Here is a 17,882-nt window from a genome sequence, read left to right on the forward strand (position 1 = left end):
TTTTACACTTAAACATTTCAGCTAGAGAATTCTGCAGCTTGTCTTTTCATAAAGGCACAGCCTAAAACTGTCATACTTAGCTTTTGGGTTTGGATGGCAGAAGTTACTAAGTTGTATGGCAATAAGCAATTTATTTTCTTTTGCTTTAATTATTAAAATATTCCAGTTTTAATGATTTTTTTTCAGTGAAAAAATTACTTCTTCAGCCATACCCTGATCAAAATTTTTCTCTTCTCTCCAGTCCCCCAAATAAATACTTTGTATTTTGTCCTGAATGTGGTTATGGATTTTCCAGCAAAATCCAGATTTTCTGAATAATGGCTACAATCCTGAATCATGCCATGACTGAACACATTGGGTTTGAAAGGACCCTCAAAGGTCATCTTGTCAAACAACCCTGCAGTGAGCAGGGACATTTTCAACTACATCAGGTTATTCAAGGCCACATCAAGTTTGACCTTGAATGTCTCCAGCAATGGGGGTTCCACCACATCTCTGGCCAACCTGTTCCAGTATTTCTTTACCCTCATAGTAAAGAACTTACTCCTTATGTCTAACCCAAATCTATCCTGCTCTAATTTAAACCACTGCCCCTCATCTTATTCCTATCTTTGTAAACAGTACCTCCCTTACCTTCCTGCAGGTCCCCTTCACATATTGAAATGCTGCTATAAGGTGACCCCAAAGCTGCCGCCTTCTCCAGAATGAACAATCCCGACACTGCTATCCCATCTCCTGAGTTGAGGGCCCCAGAGCTGGACACAGTACTCCCATTATTCAGTACGGGAAAAGAAACAGATTATTTAATTAAAAATATTTGCCTTACTAGCCTCTGGAATTAACTCCATGTCACAAAACTATGTTTGTGGTGACAACATGGTTGTCAAAATACACTGAGTAAATGTCCTTTCCATCATTCAGCTTTCATCTCTTGTGATTTAATAACTTCATTAATGCTCAAATCACCATAGCAGTTTCCAATGTGCAAGCCTGAACCACACACAAGGGAAGAAAGACTTTTGTCAAAAGCTATTTAAGGATAATAAGGAAGAACTTACAGGGAAGAAAACTGAGTCCTTTTTTTCTGCATGCATTACCTTTAATACTATGTTTACTTTACAACTTGAGCTATATTGTCATTCTAATTGACTGTCATTGATGCAGGAACGTACTTATAAGTACAATCATCCCAAGTTGTAGGTACCAAATGTTTTGGTTAGGGTGATGATACAGAGAAAATGGTCTGTAATTGTTTTTCTCTTGTGTTGAAGCAGCACTAAAAAGTGTTAACCAGATCTTAAGGGGGAGGGGGGAGAATCAAAACCCAAGCACTTCAAACTGTCTTGTGTGTGAAATCTTGGGTGACTTTAAGAGCACTGCCAAAACCAATGAAATACAATAGTCAGTCTTAGAAAGATCTTAATGATGTTGCTTGTTCCATGGAAAACAGAACCCTGACAATTCTGTGGCTTTAGGAAGATCCAGGTTTATTTTCAAATATTTTGTGTGGAGTTCAGATACCACCTTTGGGAGAAGTTTTCAAAATCTGCCTTTCTTTTGGTACCCAGTAGTCTGAAAGCCAATTTTGCTAGTTCTGTTGGCCAGATAAATGTTCTTAAATATTACTGTTTATTAAACATTAAAATACCTGTTTTGTGAGAGGGAAAATCACTAATCCATAGAGTTTTTATTTAAAATATTTACTAGCTAGAACAAATTATGATCACTCCTAAGCATCTATTATCTCCTGAAGTCATTCACCACTGTGCCAACCTCCCACACTATCAACCTTGGAAGTTCATCTCAGAGACTGACAATTCTGTTGCCAGCAAGGGGGAAGTTGTGGTAGGAATTACACTGAGGAAAGCTGTGAGATACTGACTCACAGGACTTTATAGCCTCACTGATTACAAAGGACAATACAGGAAGATGGGATTTCAAACTGAGACTAAGACTAGTATTGCAGGCATCAACATGAACCAACACAGTTCACGTATGGTAAGCAACAGAGAATCATACTGACTCCAAAGTACACGCCAGATTCCTCTTACTACTCTACTGCTTGACTAGATACGTTCTTCATGTTTACTAAATCTACTTCTTAGAACACATTTGTGGACTTACAAAACTGGGACTTGCAGAGCTAAGGAGGTTGTCGTTAACAAAGCCCTTGTTCTTTGTTTCTCTCTTGGTTTTCTAGCTGAGAACTTGCAAGAAATGCAAATTCCAAATACATTTGGGTGGACAAGCAGCAGTTAGTCAAGCTAGTCTAGGTGCATACCTAATGTGAAATTCTCTGCATTTTAAGACCAGATGACCTTCAGCATTCTTGATCACTGGGACAAGAGGGAGGCCAAAGGATGGCCTTCATAGGGGCCTTACACACATTTCCAAGGAGAATCATGAACTCAGTTACTGTTTCTTTAAAGACCCAAGTTTAGGAACAAAGGCTGACCCAACTCCACCCTAGGGGGGTTAGAAATACCGGCTGTCGGCTCAGCTCCCAAGCAACTACTTGGGGGAGTGGGGAGGGGAGAGAGAAAGCCATTATGTTACCCTTTCTTTTCCTCTCTTGTAAAAGGGACGTTAGGCGTTTGCAAGATTTAGTGCAGTAATAGCTCCGCCTTCCCCCAGTCTTTGAGCAGGGAAATAAACCAGGAAAATTATTTAACTGGTGATTGTCAAAGCCAGTACTACAGGTTTCTATCTAGTCAGTGGCCAGATTTTGTAGATGTTATTTTATCGGTGGAAATGAGTGGTATTACAGTGAAGAAAAAGTCACTGAGAGGTGATTAAATCGTCCCTTATAAATGTGTGTGATGTGAAAGCATATGTGAGGCTAAAGTTTAAGTAACAGAATAGGTCGAACGCATGTAAATGAAGGATTATACCAAGGCTCGCCAGTAACTACTTCATGAAGTGTCACCTCTGAAAGAAAAACAGAAAAGACACTTCACTATTATGACCCAGTTGCTCGGTATCGTCTTCCTCTTTTAGTGCAGCCATGGTCCCAACGGCAAGTCGGAGTGCTACGTGAAATCATCAAGCACTTGCCCGCTTTGACCAGGGCTGCTCTCCCCGATGCTGATCACGCCGGGGCACGGTGCGCCCAGTCCTGCCCCAGCTGTCCTCCTTGGCCTCCTCCGGTTTTAGAGAAAGGAAGGCGCGCAGGACGGAAAAAGACGTGGCAAGAAGTAACGCCAGCTGAACCGGCTGCATCATGTCACGGGGAACCCACTAGGCTCCACTACCCCATGCAGGGCCCGAGCCCGAGCGTACAGCGCCACCCACTGCCGCCACGCCACGCCCTCAGCCCCGGCGCACGGGGCGGGACTCGGTGGGTGAAGCGAAGCGCCCTTCTCTCGATCCTTCCGCGTCGGGCCTACCCGTCCTGGATCACAGGTAAGAGGCGGGGAAGCTCCACTCCACGTAGACACTGGGGCGGTTCCTCGGTCTGTGTGGTCTCGGGCCCTGTCCGCTCGTCACGGTGCGGGTGCTGGAGCAGGGTCGCCTGGTGGGCCTAGGGCGGGCCGTAGACTGAGCCGAGCAAGTCCGACCCTGGAGCCTCGGCGGAGCGGTGTCATACGGTGGGGCCGAGCGGAGGCGTGGGCCAGCCGGCATTGTTGGTGGGGGGCAGGCGCGGGCCGCGTCGGGGCCCGCCTGCGAGCCGCAGTAATACCGCCCGCGCTGTGCGGCCGGCACAGATTGTCACAACTTGACGCGGCCTGGCCCGCCCGCGGACGGCAGCGGCGACGCCTCTGCGCCGTCCTGGCGGTCCTGGGTGCGGCAGTGGGGCCGCTCCGTGCCTGGGAGCTGCGTGGTGGCTTGACCCGCGAACGAGGGCGTGTAATACGCGCTATCTCGCCAGAAGCGCGGAGATTCTAGAGCATATACCGCGTTCTGCTCATCCGTGATCTGAGCGGAGGTCCCCGCAGGCCTGTGCAACCTATGCTCTCAGTCCATGGCTACTTCTGTTTCCCTAGCAGGAGCTGATGAATGCAGTGAAAGTAAGCAGTCAGTGAGGAGCACCGCAAAGCTTTCGTGGAGCTGGCCAAATAGGTCTAAGAGGACACGAGGGTCTCTGTCTAGGTACTCGTGTATGGAAGGAAGCCTGGCAAATGGTCATGTAGTGGCCTGAGGCCTTCAGTGAGATTGTACCAGCCACCAGTAACAGTGTGGTGGAAAAGCTGAGAGTTCAGCTGTGTGAGCACCTGTATCTGTTTACAACCATTTATATCTCTCTTTGGTTGCAACTTAGAACCACCAGCAACCCTCATACCATTCTTTGAGGCAAGTGCTAAACTTGTATATGACCTTACTATTCAGTCTGCTAATCACAAAGTGCCTCTCTTTCTGTGGGTAACTTTGTACTTGTCCCTAATAAATCTGGATTAGTCAGGAGTAAATAGGCTCAGGGCTGTTCAAATTTGGTTGTACCATCCATGACACTCATTGTGCACTCTACGTGTAGAGTGTGAAGCTTGCTGAGCTGCTTTAGTTTATTGGCAGGCATGTTTTGCCAGTTTTGTCTCTGCATATTAAGGTATTGGGGGAGTGTTTCTGAACAGCTGAGATACTGTTCTGAGTGGTCTACAGATGTGTAGGAATATTATATCAAGTCTTGATATAAAAGATACATGTATGATGTTTTACATAGGGGCTTTAGCTGGCATAAGTCTGTGGTGTATATGTACCTACTGTAAAGAAAACAGATTATATGCATTACTTAATGATTTCTGTAAACATATCTCTGCTCATTAGTGTCCCCTCTAGAGTGAGGTAGTACCTCACTATACATACATGCATTGAAGGCTTTTCTTCCCACCACCCTGCTACTGTTGGCATATTTTGAACAATTTTTGTTCTGCATGGTATGGCTCTTCCCCTTAGAGAGGATCACTTGTTAGAATAATGAAGATGAAGGAGAATGGTTCTTACAGTAACTTTGTAACAGAGGAAAGTGATGCAGTGGTAGTGTGATTACTGAGATTAAGTTGTGTAATATTAGATGTTACATTGTCTTGTGTCTTTCTTTATACTGTTCTCTTCTTTGACTGGTCTTACACTGCATGCTTGGCCACAAAGCATGCCTAATCATATGCAAACAAGTATGTTATGGTAAAGTCAGATGAACTGAGTATTTCAGGACAAAGTTTTCTATTTGTTCTAGTTGTAAATTTAATGTGAGTTCACTGTACCTGCATGTACTGCTGGACTTTTATTAATTTTTATTCCATATTTGCATTATATTTACATACTGAGGTTTAGGTCACATTTAAGTATAGGAAGGAGAATTTGAGAGGAAAGCAGAGAACAAAACTTTAAAGCTATTACATACATAACTCTAGTAATGTTGAGGATGTGACCTTTAGTGGATGATACAAATGACTGAGGCACCTTTCCAATGAAGACCTAAATGCCTACTGCAGATTTCATCAAGACAATTAGTCATGTAAAGTGCTTCAATTAAAAGAACATAAAAAAATTAGATTGCATTGATTAAACTGATTTTTCCTGATATCTTTCAGAAGGTCTTGTTTTTAACTGATACATTTCTCTGGATAGCTATTCCTAGTTAAGGGATGAATACAATATTGTTTAGGTTGATAGTTTCAAAATAATATCTGTGGAGCTGTGTTTTTAGTTGTGGCAACATAGGTTAGTACCAAATGTACATTTCTTATCTGACACAAAAACAGTGGAATCTCTTACTCTCATGAGCATTTTTTTTTAAAGGCAAGACTCAGTGTCCATTCAGTGAGATCTGTAATACTTCAAAAAATTCTGGGTTTTTTTGCCTTTTCCTCCCCTCCCTTCTCCCCAGCTCCATCTTCATTATTTTAAAAAGGTAAATTAATTTTTGTTGACAAATCAGGTTGTGAAATGATTTTTTTTCTTCCAAGTAGGCTGATTTGAAACCAGAGGGAACTTTGAAAATTAAACTTAATTTTGGTTGGTGAGAAAAATAAAAATAAAAAAAAATACAGAGAAATATAATTACAAAGAAAACACCATTTTAACTTACCAACTAAATAAAAATTACTTGGTTGACAGTATGCATCACCTTCTTTACATGTCTCATTGTTTTCTCTTTAGATGAATAACAATAGTAAACAGCTATCTTTATGTAGGCTAGGAGCATCAGCAACTGATGGAGTTGGGGGGAAGCATTGATCTGTTATTCCATCCAGCAAGGAAGTTGCATTGTTTATTTAAAGGGCTAAAAGTATTTCACAGAAGTTACCCTCTGTTAAACACATCCATCTAATACTACTTCACAAAGAGATGCTAGAAGTGGTGGCCTTCTTTCCCACCGTTTTCATTTACTTTTCCAGCTTGCTAAGTTTGCTCATACAAAATTAGTTTTCCTACTCTGACTTTTGAAACTCCATCTGTTTCCTTTCTGTTTAAATTATATGCTCTGTCATAATAATCCAGTATGAGCTAGTTGCTGGAGTTGCCAGTTGTTACTCAGTAATTCATTTGTGAACCTCTTCATTTTTAAAAGGTAATTTCCGGGATCATAATTATTTTCTTTTTAAAGCTGCATTAGTAGAAATAACAAAGTGGTTACATAGTGCTTCTTGCAGTAGGAATATATTATTAGAAACTGATTTAATCTATTATTAACCAAATTTATCTTAAGTAATGGGTGGACTCTATCTTAAAGGTCTTTTCTAACTAAAACAATTCTATGATTCTTTTACAAAACATTGTAATAATTCCTTGTTCTATGTAAACCACGTGGTGTTTATTGTTCATTACACTGGATTGCAGAAGGGCTTCATACTTCACCTGTTGACAAGAACCTGCAGGCACACATGCTGTTTTGTAGTTCTCATTTTAACTGGCTGTTACCTGTCTTTACTCTTGGTTTCAGTAGTACAAATTCATTCCTCTGTTTCCTTTAGGCCGGCAGGATCATCGCATGCTTTTTATATAATTTTGTTTTCTTGTACATAATTTTGAGGGGAAAAAAAGAATCTTTACTAAAGTTTGTTCTTGCACCATTTGAATCTTGTCTTATGGTGCAACAGTTTAGTATTCACTCCATTCTCTTTAGTTTTGACTAGTTCAGCTTTTCTCTTAAGCGGCAAGAGTTGGTGACAAATATGCTACTTCACTGATACCTTTCATGAATTTGTTCTCTGGGTTTTTCTTGTGTGTTTTTTTTTCACATGCCCCCTCCCATTTCCTGTATCTACAAACATGGTAGCAGTTTGTGAAACATAACACAAATATTATAGGGGACTTTCAAGAGTCCCTTCAGATGAAGGTAAGGGGCGTGGCTAAATAGCAGCCACCTGGTTTTGGCAGTACATGCAGCAATATCCCAGATTTGCTCTGGAGGAACCTGTAATTTGCATACATCTGTCTATCCTAGCTCTAGAAAAAGAAATGTGGCACATTTGTGAATACTCTTACATAGTTGAACTTAGCTTGATTTTTCTCTTTCAACAACTTTTGCTTCTTTTAGTTACAGATTGGAAATAATTATTTCCAGAAGACTTTGCTTTACAGGTACATAATTACATCAGCATCTTTCATTGACAGCCAAATGAGCACATGCTATATGTATGTGAATTTTTCATTTCAGACTAGAAGGGAAAAGATGTAGAACTTACTCTTCCCCTTCACAAATGGAAACAACTGATACAGTTAAATATGTATGCTGGCTTCACGTGTGCTAGGTGACTTTACTTACGATGTTTGATAGACATTGTATTTTTAAGTGCATTGTATGTATTAAGTAATGGCAGCACACAGTAAAAGGTGTCAGAACTTGGTGTCTGTCTTTCAACATGTTTGGCTCTTACAGAATTGATCTCACCACCTATTGCTATTTTTCCATTTTGCTGTGTCCTTATTGCAGTTTTCAGCATTTTATCAATGAATCAGATCTTCTGTGGTTCTTAACAAATTATACTATCTGCTGGTTTGGAATCTAGGAAAAAAAGGAATCTGTTCTTAAAAAAATCCAAACAAAAACCAACAAAACCCAAGCAAACAACAACAAAGGCACAAACAAAGACACAACAAAAAAACAATGCCTGGTTGGGAAAGTAAGTAGCATTGGAAAGACCACTTCACAGCCATCTCTTTAGCTGAAAGCAACTTACTGTGGTGGTTTCAAACACAGACCTTTTAGAAAGTATAGGAGTGTCAAGGGAAACCCCTCTTCATCTTTCTTTGTTCTCTTTAAATATTGGGTGAAGTGGGTGTTTTGTCTGGGTGGGTTTAGGGTTTTTTTGGGTTGGGTTGTTTTTTTTTCAGTCACGTTTTTCTCTGCAGAAAGACACTAAGGAATCATTTAACAGGGAAAAAATTAACAATTTATGAGGGAAAAGCAACCAACCTCCCCAATAAAACAAACTAACAAAAAAAACCCAACCAGAAAACCTATGAAAAACCCCAAGGCAAAGATGTCATTGGGTATGGTAAACAGCTGGAAACAGGTGATTCCAAAACCAAACAATTTACAATGCCTGGATGTTAGCATCTTCTGATGCTACAGCTATTCTCAAGTGTCTGTCATATTTCTTGGTTTTGGGGATGTTCTTTGCATGGGAGCACAGAAATAAAAGCTCTTCAGTTTCAGGCTGAATTACTAGACTGCAACTTGCTGGCTTGAGGCTTTTCTGCTCAGATTTTCTGTCATACTATTTTGGCCAGTGAGGAGTAACTGTTCAGCAATAAACTCCTGCCTCATTGCCTTCTGCTTGTAGTTACTCTTCAAAGTTGTTTGCTTTTTGTTACCAGGGCACACACCCATGCTTCAAACAGAAGTAAATTAATTTTAAAAGCTATGTTCTGAGAAGAGCCCTGTATTCTGAGAACAGCCTTTCCATTGCTTGTAAGTTCTCAAGGCTTTAACTTTAAAAGTGCATGAAGAAATCTCATTCTTTCTCTCTTTTCTTAGAGTATGTATTACTGTGGCAAGCAGTTGTTGACTTTGGGTGGGATTTTTTTGTTGTTGCTGTTGATATGTGACAAAATTATATGATTCCTTTCTAATCTTTTTGTATGACTGTTTTATCTACACTTTTTATAGCATCATTTCAGCTTTTTAATAGAACAGGTTGAGTATTTCTAGAAGATTCCTGGAAAGATTTCTGAACTGCAGGGTAAAAAATGGGAATTAAAACAACAGGAACAGTTAAATATTTAACTTGCTTGGACAAAACTGTAAGGTAACCAAGAGTTCTAGTGCAGAATTCTTCTGTGCTATACTTAAAGTAATCACGGTCCCTGATGGTGTCAAACCTATAATTTCTACTTAAGGAATTGTCATTACTGTCTTTAACTCAGTGCCTGAAACCTCATTGTGTCTCACTACTGTATATGATACTAAAATAGGGAACAACACCTGCTTCTGCTATTAAAGTTTTAGTTGACTCAATAAATGAAATTGCAAGTCAGTTAAATAAAATGGGCAAGTTGTATGTGGATGTTTTTTTCTGTTTAAAATGTTGGTGTTTGGTTTGCTTCAGTAATTAGCTTAGTAATTGCTTAGTAATTAGCTTTACATGTGTTATTTGTATAATTAAATGAAAAATTAGAAACTGGATGAATTGTATCTTTTTGCTACACAAAATTGCTAATGAAGTAACAGTAATTGGAATAAATTAAAAAGGACATTTAAGACTAAAGGAATGGTCTCTTCCTAATAAAAGTTTGTCAGTAACAAATAAAATCCTCTTCAGCAAAACTATGGGGATTTTGTTTACTCCTGGTTTATCAGCTTAGGGAGCACTAGGTTGATAGGATACCTAGCAGGGAAGTAAAATTTGGAACATTACTTAAAACTGTTTCCCAGTTTCTGAACAGGGGCATGGTAGGCTTAAATTTTGCATTAGGCTACATTATTTTCTTTTGTAAGTGAGATTCTTCTTGATGTGATTTGGGGTAGGGGAGGCGCTAACTACAGGGCTTTGGATGTGATGTTTGTTGGATCCTTGCTGCTTGGCTTGTGACTTCTCAGCCTCAGAATGGCAGCAAGTAGCAACTTAAAGTTTGCAAACTGGTAATATGTATTTTAAATCAATCCTATTTTGGCAGCATTGCTGAGCTTTTGAATGTGGTTTATGGTGACCTATAATGAATTTCAGAATTGTTTCTACTTTACACTTGCATTCTAATTTGTTTTTCTTCTTTGAGTTTCATTCCCTGTCAGCATTGTGGAGCTATGATACATTGGTTGTTACTTGATACTGGCTAGAGAGGCACTAGCTATGCTTTATAACAGCAATGAGGCTGACAAAAAAGGAAGCATAGATTTGGAAACAAATCCAACCTTTCTACTTTGTGAAGTAGTTGTGCCAACTCTTCATGTTGTATAATGGCATTATTTCTGATCAAGCTCTTTTTTCATTTTAGGAGGATAGTGTCATGTTTAAAATGGAAGTTGACATAAATAGAGAGTCCCGAGCTACTGTATCCACCCTCCCTGTGCCTCTTGCAGAGGTGAATCCTGCAGGCAGGATGGAAGCAGAGAAGCCCCGCTGTTCCAGTACACCCTGCTCACCAATGCGGAGGACAGTTGCGGGATATCAAATCCTTCATATGGATTCTAATTACCTGGTTGGCTTCACAACTGGAGAGGAGCTGCTAAAATTAGCTCAAAAGCATACAGGAAGTGAAGAGAATAAAGGGGAATCTGGGACAAACCTATGCTCCAAACAGCTTGATTCAGGACTTCCACGTTCCTCCCGTTTGTACAAAACTAGAAGTAGGTACTACCAGCCATATGAGATCCCAGCAGTAAATGGAAGGAGGAGGAGACGGATGCCCAGCTCAGGGGATAAATGCACTAAGGCTTTACCATATGAACCTTACAAGGCACTTCATGGTCCCTTGCCTCTTTGCCTTTTAAAAGGTAAAAGAGCTCATTCAAAATCCCTGGACTACCTCAATTTAGACAAAATGAGCATTAAGGAACCTGCTGACACGGAAGTGCTTCAGTACCAGCTCCAACACCTTACCCTCAGAGGAGATCGTATATTTGCAAGAAATAACACATGAGCTATCATCTCAGATTTGGAACCAGTTTCAGATTGTTTCTCCGCTGCTGCAAAAATACACTGTTGTACTGTACATGCCTGGATCATAGATTGTTGTGTCAGATAAATGTCACAAGAAAGTAATTTACTTGAACAGAATCTTGACAATGCAATGAGTCACAAATACTTGGAGGGGAGTCTTTCCAGAGCAAGCAGCTTCTGATGCAAATTTGACTGTGACTGGTGCATATTTCTTTGGACACCTTTTAACAAAAAAAAAGTGATTTTGGGGATTTATGATACTTACTACTTCCTTTTTTTTTGTAGTTAGATCTGGTATTTATAGTAATTTAACACTGAAAAATTGGTGGTGTCTGCTTGATTATTGCTAATTTTGGCTTAATGTAACCGCTCTTGGATAAGCACTCAAATTTAGGAGGTGTTTTGGTTTTACTCTTTGTTCCTGTATCTGCAGTAGTGTGTATTTTTTGTTTTACATTATGGAGAGGAAAGCTAGCTTGTCTAAATTGGATTACTTGCTGTTTAAACAATACAGTTCAAACATTTTTCAAACTGCATTTGCACTGGTGATGAAGGTGAGATTCAGCCATAGAACAAACCTGTGCTACTTGAATCCTATGAATTTTTGTTTGTTTCTGCATGGAAGTGATTGCTTTGCCTCCTCTGCTCTATAGACTTTGCTCAGGATGTGTATTTCAGTTATTAAAATCAAATTTTGTAGCAAGTTTTTGTTTATAGGAGTTTTGGGGGGTTTATTCTGAAGGTTTTGTTAATGGGATTTACATTGTCTTCACACAAAAACAACAATTCAATGCAGATTCCATTAAATGCACTGCAATATCAGTAAAGTTGTTGATTTTAATTCACAATTTATCATATAATAATGGAAGGTATCAAATAACATAAGCACTGAACACTTCAAATCTGCAGGCCTTTTTTTCCTTTTTTAATTATTCTGATGCAAGTGCAGTATTTCTGTATCAGCATTGAAGAGATGATCTTGGATTATTCAACAGAGTACACTGGCTTACTTTTGTTACTTAATTTTTTATCTGAACATGACAACTGCAGTTTTGACAGCAGTATTCCTAGACATATTTAAAACAGTAATTAATGTTTAAAAATGCAGAATAGTTTTCCAATTTTCCTTTTATAGGTGCAATTTTATACTGAAGCAGTGTGCAACTTGGTTTTGAATGATGATTTCTGCAGAAGTTACAAATAGGATCACATTGTTTTCAAACACAAATCATCGAATCATTTGGTTTTGATAGAATTAAGATTTTGTTTCTTTGTTATATGGGATGAATGGAAAGCACAGTGCCTGCACTGTGAAAAATTTGGAGTTCTCATTCTGTCACTTCACAGTTGTAAATGAATGCAGCCCGGTATGCATTCTTCTGGTTTGACTTCTATTTATTTTTTAGGTTTATTAGAATCCTTGCAACAAATTGATGTGTATTTTAAAAGTTAATTGCAGCTGTGTAAATCTAATGTATTGAACAATGAGCTTGAAAGTAAAATCTTCCTAGATAGTCTTTAGTTTGAAAACCAGAGTATGTTCAGATGCCAAAGAGAGTGTGGTTTGTTTAAGGAATAAACACCACTTTTTATTGAAATACGATATGAAACTGTATTTCTGGCTGAAAAATAAACAAGAGTGGTATAAATACCTATTGTTGTGGAGTCTTTTGCTGTATATGAGAGGATGTTACAGCTTTATACCAAGAATCACTTAAACACAATGTTGGGTCTGAATCTGCTGCTGTTAATCAAAACCATTCTGCTTCAATGCCAGTGTCAAAATGTAAGTGCTATCTGGAGCAAAGTATGGAGCTTGAAGTTCAGATTGTAACATAAGATGTTTCCTTTGGGTTCTGATTTTTGGATGCAGGCTCTCTCCTGTTGAAAAGGCAGCTCAGTGGGGAGGGATTGGGGAGTAGCTCCCTGGCTTGGGTTTTTAGCTCACTGCCTTTTTGCTTGTTTCTGCTTTCTGCTGTGCTTTTTCTGCAAATAGGCCAAAGTAACTGTGCATTACATTATCTCATTTATATTAAACTACTATCTCACCTCGAGGGTGTTTGTGTGTGTGTGTTACTTTCCTTCACTTCTGTGTGAGGAAAAGACTAGCACACACAACTTTAAAATGGGGATCTTAGACCTCTATGAAATAGATGGTTTGTTGCTTTGTTTCAGGAAAGGGGCCATACAATTATTAATAATTTGTGCATGTTTCTCATGTCCTTCTCTGCCATAATTATGTACCTACACTAAATGGGAGGTTGACCGCTACTTAGTTCAAACTTTAAAAAAGTGTTAGTACTTTATGTCTTTGGTGAATTCCTTGTGATGAAGGTGTTCGTGTATGGTAAAGTTTGCTTAACACACACACACACACACAGAATAGAATCGAATAGAATAGACCAGGTTGGAAGAGACCTTCAAGATCATTGTGTCCAACCCATCAACCAATCCAACCGACCTAAACAATTAAACCATGGCACCAAGCACCCCATCAAGTCTTCTCCTGAACACCTCCAATGATGGTGACTCCACCACCTCCCCAGGCAGCCCATTCCAATGGGCAATCACTCTCTCTCTATAGAACTTCTTCCTAACATCCAGCCTAAACCTCCCCTGGTGCAGCCTGAGACTGTGTCCTCTTGTTCTGGTACTGGCTGCCTGGGAGAAGAGACCAATCTCTGCCTGTCTACAGCCTCCCTTCAGGTAGTTGTAGGCAGCAATAAGGTCACCCTTGAGCCTCCTCTTCTCCAGGCTAAGCAAACCCAGCTCCTTCAGTCTCTCCTCATAGGGACTGTGTTCCAAACCCTTCACCAACTTCGTTGCCCTTCTCTGGACTTGTTCCAGCAAGTCAACATCCTTCCTAAGCTTAGGGGCCCAGAACTGAACACAGTACTTGAGGTGCGGACTAATGAGTGCAGGGGAGGGCAGAATGCCCTCCTTGCTCCTGCTGGCCACACTGTTCTTGATACAGGCCAGGATGCCATTGCCCTCTTGACTGCCTGGGCACACCGCAGGCTCATGTTCAGCCTACCATCGACCAGTACCCCCAGGTCCCTCTCTATCTGGCTGCTCTCCAGCCACTCTGACCCCAGCCTGTAGCACTGCATGGGGTTGTTGTGGCCAATGTGCAGAACCTGGCACTCGGATGTGTTAAATATCATGCCCTTGGATTCTGCCCATCTGTCCAACCTGTTGAGGTCTCTCTGCAAAGCATCTCTAGTCTCCTGCAGATCAGCTCCTGCCCCCACCTTGGTGTTGTCAGCAAATTTACTGATGATGGACTCAATCCCCTCATCCAGATCATCAATAAAGATGTTAAAGAGCATATGGGGCCCAGCACTGATCCTTGGGGCACGCCACTAGTGACTGGCCACCAGCTGGATGTGGCACCATTCACCACCACTCTCTGGGCTCGGCCGTCCAGCCAGTTCCTAACCTATCACAGTGTGCTCCTGTCCAACCCGTGGGCTGACAGCTTGGCCGGGAGTTTGCTGTGGGGGGCAGTGTCAAAGGCCTTGCTGAGGTCCAGGTAGACTACATCCACAGGCCTCCCCACATCCACCAGGGGGGGTCACCTGATCATAGAAGGAGATCAGGTTGGTCAGGCAGGACCACCCCTTCCTAAATCCATGCTGGCTGGGCCTGATCCCTTGGCCATCCTCTAAGTGCTGTGTGATTGCACTCAAGATGACCTGTTCCATAATCTTGCCTGGCACTGAGGTCAGGCTGACAGGCCTATAATTCCCTGGCTCATCCAACCGGCCCTTCTTGTGGATGGGCACCACGTTGGCCAGCTTCCAGTCTTCTGGGACCTCTCCAGTGAGCCAGGACTGTTGAAAAATGATGGAGAGTGGCTTGGCCAGCTCATCTGCCAGCTCTCTCAGCACCCTAGGATGGATCCCATCTGGTCCCATGGATTGGAGGGGATCCAAGCAGCTGAGGAGATCTCTAACTACCTCCTTGTCCTGGAACAGAGGGAAACTATGCAGTTCCCTGGCTCCTTCTGCCAGCTCTGCAGGCCAGCTGTCTGGAAGACATTCTGTCCTGCTAGTAAAAATTGAGGCAAAGAAGGTGTTAAGTACCGCTGCCTTTTCCTCATCCTTTGTCACATTTCCCTCTGTGTCAACCAAGGAGTGGAGGTTGTCCTTGCCCTTCCTCTTGCTATTCATGTATTTATAGAAGGACTTTTTGTTGTCCTTCACAGCAGAGGCCAGTTTAAGCTCCAAATGTGCTTTTGCCTCCCTAAGTTTTTTCCTACATGATCTAGCAACATCCTTAAACATTCCATGGGTTGCCTCACCTTTCTTCCAAAGATGATACATCCTCTTTTTTTCGCTTAGCTCTATTTAAAGTTCATTACCCATCCAGGCTGGCTGTCTGCCAAAGCGGCTCATCTTCTGGCACATTGACACAGCCTGTTCCTGCGCCTTCAACAGTTCTTCCTTGAAGTAGCTCCAGCTCTTCTGGACCCCTTTGTTTTTAAGGGCTGTTTCCCAAGGAACCTTCTGAGTTAGTTCCTTGAGTAACCTGAAGTCTGCCCTCCAGAAGTCCAGAGTGGAGGTCTTCTTGCTGCCCCTCTTAGCTTGACTGAATACTGAAAATTCAATTATCTCATGGTCACTGGCCCCTAAACACCCTCCGACCACCACATCACCCACCAGCCCTTCCCTACTGGTGAAGAGGAGGTCAAGCATAGCCTTACCCCTGGTAGGCTCATGCAGCACCTGGGATAAGAAGCTGTCTTCCATGCACTCTAAGAACCTCCTAGACTGCCTCCTCTCTGCTGTGTTGAGATCCCAGCTGGTATCAGGCAGGTTGAAGTCACCCATGAGAACAAGGTCAGGTGATCTTGAGACAGCCTTAAGCTGCCTGTAGAATGACTCATCAACATCTTCCTCCTGGTTGGGTGGTCTATAACAGTGAATTGAATTAATTCAGAAAATAAGGCTACTAGCGCTTGATAAGCGAAATTATCAATTAACAGAAGGGATTAATTTATTAATAACAATTTTCCGTGCCAAATGTTAATAAACTTATTTACAATTTGTTTAGGTTCGGGTGTCTGGTGGGGAATCACTTACACAAAATGTTGGTAATTCTAATGATGTGAACACTTTAGTTGGAGAAAGGATTCGATCTAGAGTAACTACACTCCTGATATCAAACTCACAGTCGAAGGGAGAGAGAGAAGCCATGATTCTTGATTCAGTAACTAATTTGGTCTCCCTTGCTCCCTGGTGGAGCAAAGGCAGAGGGTGAGAAGGAAATTAATGTCCAAATATGCTTTATGAATTCAATAATCAGAATCACTTACGATGCAATATTCAGTCCAGAGATTTCGAATCAGTCCAAGATGTGGTGTTGAGAGCAGCAGTTAGGGAAGTTTATAATCCAGAATTGTGTTCTTGATATAATTTTGTAAAGCCAAGGAAAAGTAAAAAGATAAGATCCAAGCACACTGCCCAACACTGAAAGCAAAACTGGAGTATACACGGTGGATGCTAGTGGAGGGAGATGCACACACCTCGCCGGCAGGAGACGAGCCAGAGCCAAAGGAAGAAAAGGGCCCCGGGTTACTGAAGAACCCCTCTATTTAACTGCTGTTTTGAAACAAAACTGACCACTGGCAGAAAAGTAATTTGAAACTTCGCCAATCACCTTCTGGGCATCAACACAGCGGTGAGTGGTTAGGATACCTGCCAAACAGGTTTGGCTGGCTTTTTTATTGGTACATGTTTTCCTTTGTCTATCTCCCCCAGCTCCTAGTCATGTCCAACCAGGACAAACAGACTCCAACCAGGATGTCTGCCCTGCTGGTCTTCCCTCTAATTCTTACCCACAAGCCCTCAACCTGATTGTCCCTAATCTCCATCTCAATGGCATCTAATGTCTCCCTGATATACAGGGCCAGCCCTCCACCCCTTCTTCCTTGCCTGTCTCTCCTGAAGAGCCTGTAGCCATCAATTGCAGCGCACCAGTCATGTGAGTTGTCCCACCACGTCTCTGTGATGGCAACTACATAACTTTCTTGCTGCAACAAGGCTTCCAGCTTCTTGTTTGTTACCCATGCTTCATGCATTAGTGTACATGCACTGCAGCTGGGCTGCTGGTATCACATCTGGCTCTAGTTTATCACCCCCAGCCTCCTGCGAGGGGACTAGTTTCAGCCCCTTCCCCCTTCAAAACTAGTTTAAAGCCCTGTCAATGAGACTTGCCAATTCCCTTCCCAGAATCTTTTCACCTTTGGGGGACAGGCCATTCTCGTATACTGTGACCTTTCCCCTCCTCTGGGACAGATGTGCTCCATCTGTTGCCAGCTGACCTGGTGCAGTAGAAATTTTTTCAAGATCGAAAAACCCAAAATTCTTTTGACTGCACCAGCCTCTAAGCCACTTGTTGACTATAGCTGCTGACCTGTTCCTTATGGTATTCCCTCCTGCAACTAAGGGTATTGATGAAAAAATTATTTGTGCACCAGACTCCTCAACCAGATCTCCCAGGGCCCTGAAGTCATTTTTGATAGCCCTGGGAGTTCTGGTTGCAACATCATCATTCCCTAACTGCATAACTAGTAGGGATAGTCGTCAGAGGGCTGCACCAGACTAGGCAGCCTTTTGGTAACATCTCCAACTTGGGCTCCTGGGAGACAACAAACTTCCCTATGAGATGGGTCTGGCCGACATATGGGGCCCTCTGTTCCCCTCAGGAGGGAATCACCAATTACCCTCCTCTTTTTTTTGAGGGAGCAAGTCCTGATGCCAGGGGAAGGCTGTTTAACCTTAGGCTGCTTTGCCTTAGGCTGTTTAACCTTAGGCTGTTTAGCCTCAGGGAAAACCC

The 17,882-nt window shown here is 41.8% G+C and overlaps 1 protein-coding gene across 2 annotated transcripts; it reads left to right on the forward strand.

The window, feature by feature from the left end:
- The first annotated feature begins 3,325 nt into the window (after positions 1-3,325).
- Positions 3,326-11,400, forward strand: MACIR (macrophage immunometabolism regulator). 2 transcript variants are annotated; one of them, XM_054178741.1, is made up of 2 exons: positions 3,326-3,402; positions 10,378-11,400. In XM_054178741.1, the coding sequence occupies exon 2, from the start codon at positions 10,390-10,392 to the stop codon at positions 11,020-11,022; it is 633 nt and encodes a 210-aa protein (XP_054034716.1). In that variant the 5' UTR covers positions 3,326-3,402; positions 10,378-10,389; the 3' UTR covers positions 11,023-11,400. The 2 variants fall into 2 exon arrangements, with proteins under 2 accessions (XP_054034716.1, XP_054034717.1); XM_054178742.1 differs by lacking the exon at positions 3,326-3,402 and adding an exon at positions 3,527-3,587.
- The last annotated feature ends 6,482 nt before the right edge of the window (positions 11,401-17,882 follow it).

Source organism: Dryobates pubescens, chromosome Z (assembly GCF_014839835.1).
Source record: "Dryobates pubescens isolate bDryPub1 chromosome Z, bDryPub1.pri, whole genome shotgun sequence".
NCBI lineage: Eukaryota > Metazoa > Chordata > Aves > Piciformes > Picidae > Dryobates > Dryobates pubescens.